The sequence below is a fragment of the Leptonotus elevatus genome, chromosome 11, assembly GCF_054856555.1.
Source record: "Leptonotus elevatus isolate MCC_2025b chromosome 11, RoL_Lele_1.0, whole genome shotgun sequence".
Lineage (NCBI taxonomy): Eukaryota > Metazoa > Chordata > Actinopteri > Syngnathiformes > Syngnathidae > Leptonotus > Leptonotus elevatus.
In genome coordinates this window covers 14,342,360-14,356,735 of record NC_141249.1, presented here as the reverse complement: position 1 = coordinate 14,356,735, position 14,376 = coordinate 14,342,360, and the positions used below count along the sequence as shown (strand labels likewise).

The following is a 14,376-nucleotide window of genomic DNA, read 5'->3' as shown; positions in this document are numbered from 1 at the left end:
TAGTTGAAATTTGGTTTAAAGTGTGAGGTCATTCAAGACTAAACAGAAAAAAAATAGGACTACAAAGATTCTTGAAAAGTTTTTTTTTTTTTAAACAAAACATTTAATTTCACGTCTCCTGTTTTACGGCCCATGTACAACCTAAACTGTTGTGAGATTGAAAACAAAACACGGTGGAGATGACTCGATTAAGAGTGGATGTTTCCTCTGTGGATGTCGTGTCTAGCGCGTTCTGCTGTTGTGTCTGCGGGCTCCATGTGGGAGCAGGAGAAACCTGTCTGTCCCATGGGTCCAGATTAGAGAAGCTCAGATAGCACGGAGGTTTGCTATGTCTGCCCGACTGAGGTCATCTATTGTCTCTTTGTGCCCCGGGTGCGTCACCGGCCTTCCAGTCCAACGCTCACCGCAGCCATCCAAATGTGGCCGGGGAGTGACTGCGGGTCAGCCGCCGGTCATGTGAACCACACAAAACAATTCCTAACAAACCGTGGGATCTTTTCACACCCTCACTGCTGGATTTGACTCTGTGAACTATACTTTGTGGGGAATTTATATTTGCATTTAGTAGAGGAGCTGTGTGTGTGTTTTTAGTCCTTGGTGGAGGTAACAAGGCTCTCTGATGTACTCTGGTTAAATTGGCAGTTTAGTCTTGAAAGACAATAAATGGCCGCTGTCCAGGGCAGACAGTGGTCCTTGAAGGCTCTCCTAAAGTTTACATCACGGTTTTAAACACCTGCACACAATGACAGACACAGTCAGACGCGCACGCACACACACACACACACACACACACACACACACACACACACACAGCAAAAACAGCCGCCTGCTGCCCGGAGCTTCCTGGGCCTCTTTTCTGGCATCACTTTGTTTTGAGTCCCACTTGATGAAGACGTTCTGTTCCGCCACATACACTGTTGTCTGACATTGTGTCACCAGAGCTGTGCTTCCCACGCATAAACACACACAGTAACATATTGCGTTCCCGGATGAGGTCCCTACAGTGACGCATTAAGCGTTTGGGACGACGTCATCAAAGCAGCTATCAAAATATCTCATTCGCTGCGCTTTGGTGAGACTCAAGATTTCCATGTTAATTAGAACAATGAATTTAAATGAGTAAGAAAAAAAAATAGGATTGACATTTTCTACACAGTTTAAATGTCAGATTGGTCTGTTCTGGTTAAAAGTGAGGTCAGGTCAATACAATCCTTTGTTTTATCCTGTCACAGATTTTTAGGATTTGAAATTACCCCAAACCTCATCACTTTTGAGTTTTTAAATAATTGACCGTCTGTCGGGTCTATCAAACCTCAATCTGGAAATATGTGCAAGTGTGAGGAATGTGTAAATGATTCCCTTCTGGCGTGTCTGGACTAATATCGTTGCCATCAATTGTGTATTTGTGTGCGCGTGAATGCGTGTATAAGTGTTTGGCTTTCTTATACAAGCGTGCGGCTTTAATCCCTCCGCGCACTCGCGCTACATGCAATCTATTCGAGCATGCCCACATATTTGATTACATTCTCTTTTGTTTTTATACCCGGGAGCCAATAGGTGGCTTAGCATCATGCACACGAGATAATAAAATAATGATAACAAGTGTGCCCTCCTGAATTCATTGCTGCTCCTGAGTCCTGACAGGTTTAAGAAAGCAAGAGCCGAAGTGCTGACCAAGTACGCTACTAACATGTAACATAACATGGAAGTAAGTTGTAGCTCTTGTTGCCGTGGTTTGCGCTTCATATCGCAGTCAAATTTAACTCCCATAGTGTTAAATTTAACACTTTCCCCGAGTTTATATAGTTCTCACCAGTTCCGAGTTAAGTTTACACTACAAAAAGTGTAACAATTTAACTCTTTGGTAGAGTGAAATGACAACACACAGTGTTATATGACACATATCTACTTTCACATATCGGTGTTATTTTTTTTTTACACTGTCAGTGTTATTTCATAACACTTAAAAGTGTTATCTCCTTTCATTTTTCGGTGTTCATTTCTCACAGTTTTAGTGTCATTTCTTGACAACTTTTTATTTTCCAACCCAACTACACCACGTGATAGTAACGTAGAGTGAAATTCTATATCCACTTCGTTTTTAGTTTTACAGAAAAAATAATAAACATAAAAAATTTGACTACTTGTTTTATGTCCCACACGCTTTTTCTACGTTAGCTGATAATTTTACCCTTATGTTATAAAACAGAATAATCCAGACCCAGAGTTGTCCTTAAAATCTAGAGGAAAACGAAGTCAATGAGTTTGACTTGCTGAAATAACACCACCCGTAGAGCTTTTTCTTCACTGTGAGTGTTCAAACTCAAAATTATTAATACGAGATTTTAAACTCAATTTAGCGCTACAGAATTTGCTGTGGTCTGGACTGCTAGCAGGCCAATCTAGCACTTATAGTCTTTTTCAACAAAGCCAATTTGCCGTAGCATGTACAAAATGCGGCTCGGCAATGTCTCTCTGAAATAGACGGTGGGCGTCCCCGAAAAAGACGTTACTTGGATGGCAGCATATTTTACTCCCAACAGCCGTCATCTGTACCTTTCAGGCTTAATGGTGCTTTTCACGAATGTGCAAGATGATCCTTTTCCTCTGTGGCCCGAAGAAAATCATGTCCAGCACACTTTTCCCTTTGCGTCAGTCCATGTCAGTTGAGTTTGGAACAACTGAGCCTTTCAGGGGTGCTCCTTTTATGCCCAGTCATGACATTCACCTGTGGAACATTTCAAACAGGTTTTTTTTATGTTTTAGTTTTTAGCATTCCCCAACTTTCCAAGTCTTTTTTTTGCCCCTGTCCCAGCATTGTGTTGCAGACAAAAAGGAAGATTGATCAGTTTGAACATGAAATATCTTGTCTTTGTAGTGTATTCAAGGCTTAAAAGGATTTGCAAATCATTGGGTTCAGTTTTTATCTATGACCCAACTTCATTGGAATGAGGATTTGTATTTGGGCCTTGAGCTGGAAACGTTTGGGAAACACAAGGCCTAATTGCAAAGTAAGCAAAAAAAAACAACGATTCCCAGTTTCCACGAAAAACAAGCAAGTATCTGGGCCAAAGCTTGTAAATAAAAGAAGGTGGTCTGTTTTTTAGGCAGACAAAAAAATAAAAAAGCAAAATGACTTGGCTTACGGTTACTTTCCAAACCGCAATTTGCGCAATGCATTTGCATGTGAGTGTAGCCTTGTTACAAGGTCATGTCATGACTTTCACCAGAAAGCGATAAATTAGTAGGATAGTGCCAAACTTCTGTTCCAGTGGAGTATAGCTCAGCATTTCTAACTGCCTTGGAAAGACCACCTTACTTTGGGGGGGTATACTAGAAAGCACTACTCATACAGAATTAGGATTGTTTCTAATCAACACAGAATTTATGAAGACGACCCGACCCTTTTCTTCCTTTTGTCGTCATGAATGGCAGCAAAACACAACAAAGCGGCCAAAGTTGTCCCAGTCATTTTCTGAAATAAACCTAGCAAGTCGGGTCAGCATTTTTCCACTTTTTTCAATTGTTGTTCTTTTGTATAATGGCACTGATTGACGTGTAGTGGGGGGGGGAATTTCTTATCTTATTTATTTTTTACCTGTGTAAATGGAACTGTATTGGGGGAACAAAGTTGCATATTCTTGCCTTTTTTTGTGTGTGTAAATATAGTAAGTAGCATCACAGGGAGTTGGGGAACTAAAGTCATCCTGCTGCTATTTTCTTTTCTTTTTTCCATTTCACTGTTCTGTGTAAACGTCGCTGACATTGACTGGGATGTAATAATTGTTAATGTTACAATGCATTAAAAACGTTTGTCGATGGCAACACTCTCCATTATTTCCTCGGGAAAAATATTCAATTGGTCAACTACTGTACTTTTCTTCGACCTTAGAGATTCCACTGTGTAAAAAAATTTTTTTTCAGAGAAATTACGATTATCCACCACAAGAAGGAAAACAATTCCATGAACCTACGAAAGCTGACGTGTGAGAATATGGATTAATATGTGGGAACATTTACGACCGTGGAAACTGTGTCTGCTTGCAGATAGATTGAGACGGCGGAGCCCGCTCTGATATGTATTAGTTTCATATGTGGGATGGAGCCATTCTTTCTGGTGACTGGGTGGTCCGCAGGGTCTACTTTCAACACAAGCTCATTTGCAACCTTGATGTTGTCTGTCTGGTTTACTGGAAGCAGAAGGGGGGAATTTGCAGAAGTGCAGAGGATCCCATGTGGATGTCGTTGACGTGTCACGGCATGAGGTGCGGCCTCCGGAACCGGCGTCATCGAAAGAGGTTGTGATGTAACTTTGGCAAATATGACTTTTATGCATGTTTAGAACAGGTGAGCAATAGTTGGGCAGCCAGAAGTCAAGTAAAAAAAAATATATTTTCAACAATATGGTTAATGCGTCTTACAGGTCTAAACAATTCTTGATGAATATTGCGTTTGTGGAATATGAATTAAGCAACAAAATCCAATCTTGGGGGCAGTCATTTTGCCACTTGCTGTCAACTGAAAATGACATCACAAAGGGCTCAGCTTGCAAACGTCACATGACCAAACCCGGAAAACAGGTGAGTCACGACGGATGTGACCTGAGCCCTGAGACACTGTGATGTCATTTTAAGTCAAAAGCAAGTAGCAAAATGTCCGCCCCATTAAGACGAATAAAAATAGGTAGATTTTGCTGATTAATTTATTTTCAGCAAACACAATATTAACCAGAATATCATGTTTAAAGACAATTTTAGCGTCTTCTTTAAAGGACCAAAAGTAATGGCACCATTGCTTAGTTTCATGGCCATGTGGCTTCCAATGGGACCGGTTACCTTGTATTTGATGTGACTGCTGACAAAAGCAACTTAATGAATTCGGAAGTGTAGCCTTACAGGAAATGATATCAGTTCATATTCAGCCAAATGCTCCAGAGCTCATGCGTGACAACAACATGTTATTCCAGCCATTACCCCATCCTAGTGGCTTAATGTTTTTGCCGTGCGGTTGGTATTCTACATAATGACGTGTTTGTGTTTACCATTTATAGAAGGTCAAGTGACGGACACATCTGGATGCCTTATAACAAGATGTGATTTAAAAAAAACAAATTAAAAAAAAACAAGGGTTCTTTGGATCTAGCTTGTTAAATTAGAACAGCCAAAACGGTAAAAATAAATCAATCAATAAAATACGGAGGAGAGCGTGTTCTTCCAGAGTATGTATGCTCACATGGCAACGTGGGATCAAGGCAGTGGCATTGCTTTGATGTGCAAAAAAAAAAAGAGTCATTTAAAAAGTGTCGCGCAGTGATAGAAACAGGCCATTCAGCAGAAAGTTTAACCAGATGTTGCCAGAGGTGGCAAATCCAGGTCCAGAAAGTAAAAACCCTGCCACAGTTTGGTTTTAGTCCCTGATGTTAGCTAGCTAGCTAGCTCCCTAGCAGGTAAATGAGCACCGTGGGAGCTAGCTAGCTAGCACCTGGGGCTAAAGCCAAACTGTGGCAGGGTTTTTACTTTCTGGACCTGGATTTGCCACCTCTCATGTATATATTTGCAAAACAACAGGGCTTCTTTAGGAATACGTGACAGCAGTTACTTGAAATGTTGTGCGAGTAGTTTTTAAGGTCCAAACATTTGATGTACAAGAGAAGTGCCTGCTTCGAAAACAGTCATCTTCATTCTATTTTGTGGCCTATCGTGGTGGGAAGTTTGGGAAATGTCGCTGGACCTTAGGGCCGGTCCGGTCCCTCTTTGGATCTCTTCCGTAAGTCGAGTGCTTGGATCTGCTGCGGCCATGGTCTTTGGACTTTCAATGTGTGCAGCAGAGGATCTTTTGGCCATTTTGTTGGCTTCATCGAGCCGCGATCTTTAACTTCTGGATCGAGAAGAGATGAAGTGGCTCAGGCATAGGGCGGCCAGACGTCCGGATTTACGCCGGACAGTCCTACTTTTTAGTGACGTTTTTATTTAAAAAAAAATTACCATTTAGTGCACAAACATGATCTATAAACCATGCAAAAGTTTATTGTTGATGAAAATACACTGCAAGTCAGATATACAGTGTTTCCCTCGTTTTCCGCTGGGGTTAGGTTCCAAAAAATACAAGCAATGAATGAAATTCGCAAAGTAGTTATAACTTTGTGTTACATTTATTATAAATGTTTTAAGGCTCTAAAACCCCTCACCACACAGTTTATACACATTTTTCTCACATTTCTCTCTTGCTTACACATTCTGCCTTCTGGCCGCTCTCCTGGTGAGGTGGTTTGGGGATTTCCCAACAGGAGAAGGCTCTAGGGACGCTTATCTTGCCTGGCTTGCCTGGGAATGCCTTGGGACCCCCTGAAAGAGGTGGACGAAGTGGCTGGGGGAGAAGGGAAGTCTGTTTTTCCCTACTTAATCTGCTGCCCTTGTGGCCTGATGCCATATAGGCAGAAGAAAATGGATAATGAGTTTTATTTTTGCATTTGGTCCTTCTCTTTTGTGAATTAAGCTTTTGAGCCTCCATGCTGGGTCCATTGGTGGGACCTCACTCTTCTCTGAGTAAAATCCTTACGCCTCAGATTCAGTGAGTCAGGAGGTTGGACACCATGGACATCATCTTCTGTAAGTTCAATCAATCAATCAATCAATCAACAAAAGAGAAAGAAGACGCAGGATGTCTGATAGTTATGACTTTATCATGTGGAAACGGCAGTACAAAAATACGATGCATTTATTACTAATTTTTTCACAGTAGGTTACACACACAAATAAGGAGTCCGCGTGCTCAGTTCCAATTCTCACCGCGGACTCGGGGAGTTCATCTGGGCCGTCAACACGACACAGACCTGACTCACCTCTGATGGCGCGACATCAAGTGTTGGCTACTGTGGTCCATTCCGAGACTAATTCGATATTCTCCGCTACATTCTTTTGGGGAATTCCGATCAAATTGATGCAGCCAAAGTGCGTCCTACAAAAGCTTGTATTTACAAAATAAAACAAAAACAAAAGCGAGCGTTCCACAGAGGAGGTATTGTTGAGAAAAAGAAAAAACAACAACAAGAGCAGTTCATGTTCGGAATGTTTGGATGTGGGTTGTTTATGGAAAGCCATTTGAGAATTTACTGGATCTCCTTGATATCCAGCTGAACTCATTCACTGCCATTGACGGTTATAAACGTCAAAAAATCATTTAAACTTTTTCTAGTAGTTTAACATTTTTTTCTACTTTTGTTAACAAGAGTATGAAAACCTCGATTTTTTTATTGTACATTTGGAACAGATATAACATTTGTGATTAATCAAGAGTTAACTATTGAAGTCATGCGATTACTTACCATAAAAAAAATTAATCGCCTGGCACCCCTAATTTTTAATAATCATCTCGTCAGGCGATAATTTTTTTTAATCGTAACTAATCGCATGACTTCAATAGTTAACTCACGATTAATCACACATTTTATATCTGTTCTAAATGTACAATAATTTTTTTCTAGGTTTTCATAGTCTTGTTAACGAAAGTGGAAAAAAATGTTAAACAAATAGAATAACTTCAAATTAATTTTTGACGCTTATAACCGTCAATGGCAGCGAATGAGTTAAGGTCCCTGTACTAATGTCCTTGCTAGTAAGACAATTCAGCGCACTAGTAGAACAACTATTAGTTGAAATAATGTTGCTTGTAAAACAGTCGTTGCACTACTGAATTATTCTGCTAGTGAAACAAAGCGCAACCTCCAGCTGGATATCACCGATATCGAATAAATACTCAAAACGGCTTTCCATAGTTGCTGGTGTAAACATGAAATGCTTTACAGGTACATGCTTTGCTAACCTAAACAAAAAACACACTAACAACAACTTTATCACTCACAGCAGCTTTGAAAATTGTCAAAGCCATAAACTTGGTCTTAGCTTTCCGCCCAGCGGCCCAGATTTTATACAATCGACTTAATGAGGAAAAGACTGTGTTTGTCATAAAACCAGGCCGTAAAAATGCGGTCGCAAGTGGCAAAGAATAAAAACAAAGAACAATAAATATAGTTTAGCCTCAGCTTTCCCAAGGATAAATGGATTTGTTATGAGGATAGAATCATAAATAGTGATTAATACCTTCTCCAATAAATATTTGCGGTACTCTATTTACAATATGAACACGTCTCCAGTTGTGTCTGTCTTGATGTGTTCATCTGCTCCTAACTAACTAGCATGCAGTTTTCAATAGAGCTCTTCAACACACAGTGGCGTAGCGTGGGTTACATTTCCACCCGGAGCAATCAGTGAGTGCCTTAGGCCTGTTTTTAGCTTTTTATATCCTTTTGGGCCACCGTAGCTCAGGGCTAAGGGAACTCATACATGTACTGTAGGCGAGGGGGAAACAAGCTAGGCGACACTGTCAAAGTACTTGCGATTCAGAATTTTTGTGTGTGTGTGTAAATATAACAGCAACAACAACTTTTTTTTTTGGGGGGGGGGGGTATTTTGCTCACTACTACTGCTAGCAATGCTAATGCTATGAGGTTTCTCCAGATTTTGCGCACATCCTAAAATTTTTTAACCCCACCGCTTCTATACTGTAGCAATCTTTGGCGTGGGTTGCAGGGTTAGGGTAGTTTCCGACAGTCTGGGCGGGCCATGAAGGGACCACAGACAGTTTTTTTTTTGGGGGGGGGGAGCTATACACACTCTATTGGCTGCTGTGTTCTGGTAATTTAGCCTGCTGTTTTGTACTTGATTGAAAAGAGCTGTTATACTTAGTCTGATTATTTCAACAATGTTACTATGCTATGACTCCCACTTATTTTGATATGACACCTACCCCTGCCACATTTCTTTTTTTTTTAAATTACTAGCACAGTAGCACACTGACATGTGACGCCGACCAATGTAATTATTATTATTATTTTATTTTATTTTTTTAGGCCGATGCCAATTCACATATTTGGCCAAATTCCAATAACCAAATAAGCAGACAATTTAAATAAATGAAAAAAAAGAGGATAAAATAACGTCTTCTAAAGCTAATATCGACCGATTAATCGGTGAAGCCCAAAGATGGACAGGGACACCTAAATAACGACTAAATAATCACCGCTGCTACTGTAAATATTTTGGGAAACTTGACACACCCTCAAAATGTTCACCCAAGGTCGACCACTCGCGTGGCACCTCCCCCACGCCATGCCACTGCTTCCATATCAAATAAATTGTGTACGACAAGGAAAGATGATTGTCATAAACACAACAGAGGTCAGCTTGCGGAGCGTTTGTGGACGTCTAGACGGCGTTTTCTTCAATGCCGCCAAATACGTGCGCTTTCCTTTGAGGACCTGCAAAGGGAAAAGTGTGGTAATGAGATGAGGGAGTGATTTCCAGAAGTTGATATGTTTTGACGTGTCCGTACTGTTGCAATGGCCATAGTGGCGGACTCCTATGGAGCGGCCCAGGAAGCAGGTGGCGCGGCGCAAGTGGCAAGCACTGGGGTAGGTGATGTTGTCGTTGCCGCAGATGGGTTGCTCGGAGGGCAGCGGTTTAGGGCAGGGCGTGGCTCGGCACATGACGCAGTGGGCGCTGTTGGTCTGGTCTGTCACGCAGGTGTGCGTTCCCGGACACACTACATTGGAGCACGACTCTGCCAAAACATATCATAAATGCTTTAATGCCATCATTTTGATAAGGCTACTATCACATTCTGAAAACAGTTGGGTCAAACATAACCCAACTATTGGTCAAGAAATTGGTCTTTTAGTGTAAAACAACTCATAAATATTGGTCAGATCCTTTACTTGTGTTAAGAAAAAACAAGAGTCATTTTGTATAAAACAACCCAGACAGTTGGGTCAAATTGACCCATAAAATGGATCGGTCCATTTTTTATCTATAATTGGGTAACTTTTGACCCAACTGTTTTTAGAGTGTATAGGGCTGAGTGATTTAGAAAAATTATCTAATTTTGTATTTTTTTGTTTGTTTGTTTTATGCTCAATATTGTGATTGAAATTTATGTGATTTTTTCAAGGTCCAAGCAATTGTTTATCAGTGATTTTTTTAATAATGCATTTCAATGGATGTCAATTATATGCCGATTTTCACTATGCATGGGCCTACCTGGTCTGTATTTCACGTGAACAGTGGGGGGCCCGTATTATTTCAATGAGAAAAGAAGATTTTGAGATACGGTGTTATGAGTTACTAACATGGTCACAGAACAAATTCAACTTCCATGTCAAGACACCGCTGTAATTCCCACGTTATGTAGGGGTTCACTTCAGGGGTCACACATACTTACTTTTGCACTCTCCCTGGTACATGACCTCCAGGTCGGGGTGTCCCATGCAGCGGGCCATGAGCAGGACACACTCGTCCTTGTACGACCTCCCGTCGCTGCCGCACACGGCCTGCCTGCGTCCGATGTGGGAACAATCTGGAGCGCACACGCACTGCGGCCTTCCCATCTTCATTTTGCACACTTTCCCGACGCCGCACTTCACGCCCTCGCACGTCTCTGTGAGAAAATAAGTGATTTCCGAACTTCGTTACACTGTTACTTTTATGCACTGCTGGGGAGTAACGACGTACGGCAAGTAACAAAAATAAAATATACTTGTACTATAGTTAAGTATAGTTTTCACTCAGTTATCTGTACTTTTCTTGGATACAGAGTTTGAGTACTTTGGCCAGCAGCTTTTATGAGCCTGCACTTTACTCTCCTTCATAACTACGACTCAAGTTTGAACCTCTCCTGATTCTGTATTTACAATCAGCAGCACATTGCTTTTGTTGAGCGGTACGCACGGGGGCGTCGCGTCTGATGGAATGCGGGCCTGCCGTGTTTTCATAACACATCCAATGTGAAGCGGCCGCACGCAGACACGGCCTCAGCTCCCGCAGAGGCGGGAGGGAGAGGGTGGAACGGCAGTCGGCGTTCAAATGACTTTGGCGGAAAGTTTTACGTCCCGAGAGACAGAGACGATGAGATACGTTGCCGGCGCTCGGCTGGAAGCGTAATTTTACGCGGAGCAGAGTCCATAGCAAAAATACAGGCCTATCGGTTCCCAGGACCTTTGACGAGAACCTTCATATCAGGTTTTAGAAACTTATCCATAGGTCATACTAAATTTATGAGAAATATGATGCCATGTTTAAACATTGCTTTAAACTGTATGTTACTAGTGTGAATGGCTTTTTTTTCTTTTTCTTTTTTTACAACGGTTCAGTCAAACGTTTTATTACTATCAATGTACGCACCAAAGCGGTCTTGAAATTACTTTTTTTTCCTCATTTGGTGCTATTATTTTGAGGCTAAATAAATCCCAAATTTTGCATTTCAGCTTTTTTTAATTAGATTTTTTTGTTTTTAACTCATTCGCTGCCATTGACGGCTACAGACGTCAAAATTTTATTTGAATTAATTCTATTTAACATTTTTCTCCCTTTTGTTAACAAAAGTATGAAAACCTAGATTTTTTTTATTGTACATTTAGAACATATATACAATTTGCAATTAATCGCGAGTTAACTATTGAAGTCATGCGATTAATTACAACTAAAAACATCGTCGTTTGGAAAAACCGACAGCACGGTGAAATAGCGGTTAGAACATCTCACAGTTCTGATGTCTGGGTTTGAATTTTGGCCATTGAGCGTGGAGTTCACATGTTCGCCCCGTGCTTGCGTGTCTTTTCTCTGACTGCCAAATTTCACAAACATGCATTTTAGATGAATTGAAGACTCTAAATTGTCCATAGTTGTGACTGGGAATTTTGGTTTGTCTCTAAGTGCGTTGGGATTTACTGGTGACTAGTCCACCTCTTGCCTCAAGTCCTTTGGGATAGACTCCAGCTTTACCCTCAACCCCAATGACAAGCACAAAAGAAAATGAATGGACGGATGGTAAAACCAACCAAATTGGGGGACCTCAAAAATATATTATGCATGCAGTACATGCACTATTTTGAACTTTCCGGATCATGCCTTGCCACAAAAATCCAATAATGGTCGCTGCCCACGAGTGTTCTTACTCCCTTTCCAATTTGAAGGATGGATGACCTCAAATCAAACGTGATGCCCTGGAAACACACGTGGGACGTGCACTTTTATCTTTACTTTGTTGCGCTCACTCCCCCCCCCCCCCCCCCACATTACTTTCTTTGAGTTTTGGTGTCAAGTCCAGATGAATCGCATGACCACATAACTCAAGTGAACCTGGATGAACCTCGCGGAGATTCGTGGGTGGGCGGAGTATTGTGGAGCGCCTCACGCTCTCTCATCCACGTCTGCATTTTGCTAGCATGTTACATCGCAAACTTGATTGATTCTACAATTTTCAATTCCAGTCAAAAATATACCTATAAATATCAAAATTAGAGCAGCTGATCATTTTGTCATCTTTCATTTTTAAGTTTCAACCCGAATTCACCCGACCCTAATAAAGATAAGCACTATAGAAAACAGAACGGATTGCTGTTGCCTGGAGATAAAAAGTGAAACCCTAAAAAGTGACACAATTGCTTTTTTTTCTTTTGTGCGTTTACCTTTGCAGGGTTTACAGGAGACGATGCCCAGGAAGCCCAACAGGCTGACCTCATTCATGGGGAGGCTGGCGTTGGACCATGCCGTGTCCAGCCGGCCCCCCGCGCAGCACTCTTCTCTGGTGACCCCTCTCATCAGCACCATGTCACACCGCTGGCCTTGCTGTAGCCAGCACATCCCCGCTGCAAAAAAAACAACAAACACAAAGTACGAGTCAGATAGATAGGTAAGAAGAGATATACAGTGAGCAGATAATTAAGAAGGCAGCTTGATAGATATTATGTATGGACTTTTATTTTGAAATATATTTAAAGTCAGGAGTTTGTATCATTCACTAGACAGTCAAGAACTATCAAGTTTGTACTGTCTTACAATGTCAAAAAGTTACCCTTTTAGCAACTGGTATGTTGTAGTTATATTAGGATAATGTGGGAGAAGTCAGTGGTCTAGTTATCATAAAATGGTTAGCCTTGAGCTGACTTTTGGATCCAGGTTTCACTGAACTTTTTTAAGCTCCCATTTTCTCCCCCTCCACCCAAACATATTAAAACATATTGGACAGTAATTGCAAATACATTGATATTTAGTCTTTTTGCAAGATTATTATAAATAACATTAATTCAGTCATTAAATTAATCATTAATGACCTGTAAAAAGAAAAATACTAACCAAAAATTCATTTGTGACACATTTTAAGTCCCCAAGCCTAAATTTGTGAAACCTTGTTCTTAATAGTCAATGCATATTAACTCATTCACTGCCACTGACAGCTATACAGCTAGATGTCAAAAAAACATTTAAACTATTTTTATTAGTTGAACTTTTTTTTTCCATTTTTGTTAACAAGAGTATGAAAACCTAGATTTTTTTGGTACATTTAGAACAGATATAAAATTTGTGATTAATCGTGAGTTAACTAGTGAAGTCATGCGATTACCAATTTTAATCGCCTGATGCCCCTAATTTTTAGTAACCTTTTCTTAAATTGTAAATTTTATTTTTAATAATGTTTTTTATTTTTTATATATATTTTTTTATTAGGGCCGTCGGGCGATTACAATTTTTAAACGCAATTAATCACATGACTTCACTAGTTAACTCACGATTAATCACACATTTAATATCTGTTCTAATACAAAAAAATATTCTAGGTTTTTATACTTTTGTTAAAAAAAAGTGGGAAAAAATGTTAAACTAGAAATACTTAAAAAATAATTTTTGACGTCTATAGCTGTCAATGGCAATGAATAAGTCAATTAGCTTCTTCCATCAGTTTTTTTTTTTTAACAAGTGATGCTATTTTCCATTAACACTTTGGAAGCTGTTTTGCACAATAATAGAAAAAAAAATACACCTATTCATTCAATTACAATCCAAAATCTACTTACCACTGACATGGTTCCTTCCAATCTGGCACAAAGTGATAATAACAGCAAAAAGCACAAAGCTCTTCATCTTGTGCTGCGCTTCCAAAAAGAAAAAAAAAAGTTACGAGAAGAGATAGAAATTATGTTCCTTCAGCTCTAATCTTCTCACACTAACTTGGTGTAGAAGCCTCTCTTTCCTTATGTGAATGAATGTGTTGTGGCTAAGTGATGTTGCCCCCCTCCACCCACTTCTCTCCACCCTCCTCCTCTGTATAAATATTTAGCCCAGATGGAATTATGCTGCTGGGATGGGCGCTGCTCTCAGCCAGTACTAAGACGGGGCAGGCACGAACGACACTTTGACGCTGACTCAATTTCCAGAGTCGGGAAATGATCCTTCCAAGCGCCAGACGCCGGCCACTTACGTGACCTCATAAATTAGATTAATTACAGGCTCATTAAAAGTGCACTACAATAGTTTGGATTTTTGT

At 40.4% G+C, this 14,376-nt stretch overlaps 1 protein-coding gene across 1 annotated transcript; it reads right to left on the bottom strand.

The window, feature by feature from the left end:
* Positions 1-6,663: 6,663 nt before the first annotated feature.
* fstl3 (follistatin-like 3 (secreted glycoprotein)) lies at positions 6,664-14,117 on the bottom strand. The gene is made up of 5 exons (XM_086089838.1): positions 13,907-14,117; positions 12,521-12,700; positions 10,276-10,491; positions 9,391-9,618; positions 6,664-9,316 (listed from the first exon to the last, which is right to left on the bottom strand). Exons 1-5 carry the CDS (start codon positions 13,971-13,973, stop codon positions 9,264-9,266), a joined length of 744 nt encoding a protein of 247 aa, XP_085945964.1. The 5' UTR covers positions 13,974-14,117; the 3' UTR covers positions 6,664-9,263.
* Positions 14,118-14,376: the final 259 nt, after the last annotated feature.

Bases quoted from the DNA above. Each gene is read 5' to 3' on its own strand.
- fstl3 (XM_086089838.1), bottom strand. From the start codon at position 13,973: ATGAAGAGCTTTGTGCTTTTTGCTGTTATTATCACTTTGTGCCAGATT. The intron at 10,492-12,520 runs GTAAACGCACAA...ATTTTCTCACAG, and splicing joins CTCCTGTAAACCCTGCAAAG to AGACGTGCGAGGGCGTGAAG. The intron at 9,619-10,275 runs GTAAGTATGTGT...ATGTTTTGGCAG, and splicing joins GTACCAGGGAGAGTGCAAAA to AGTCGTGCTCCAATGTAGTG.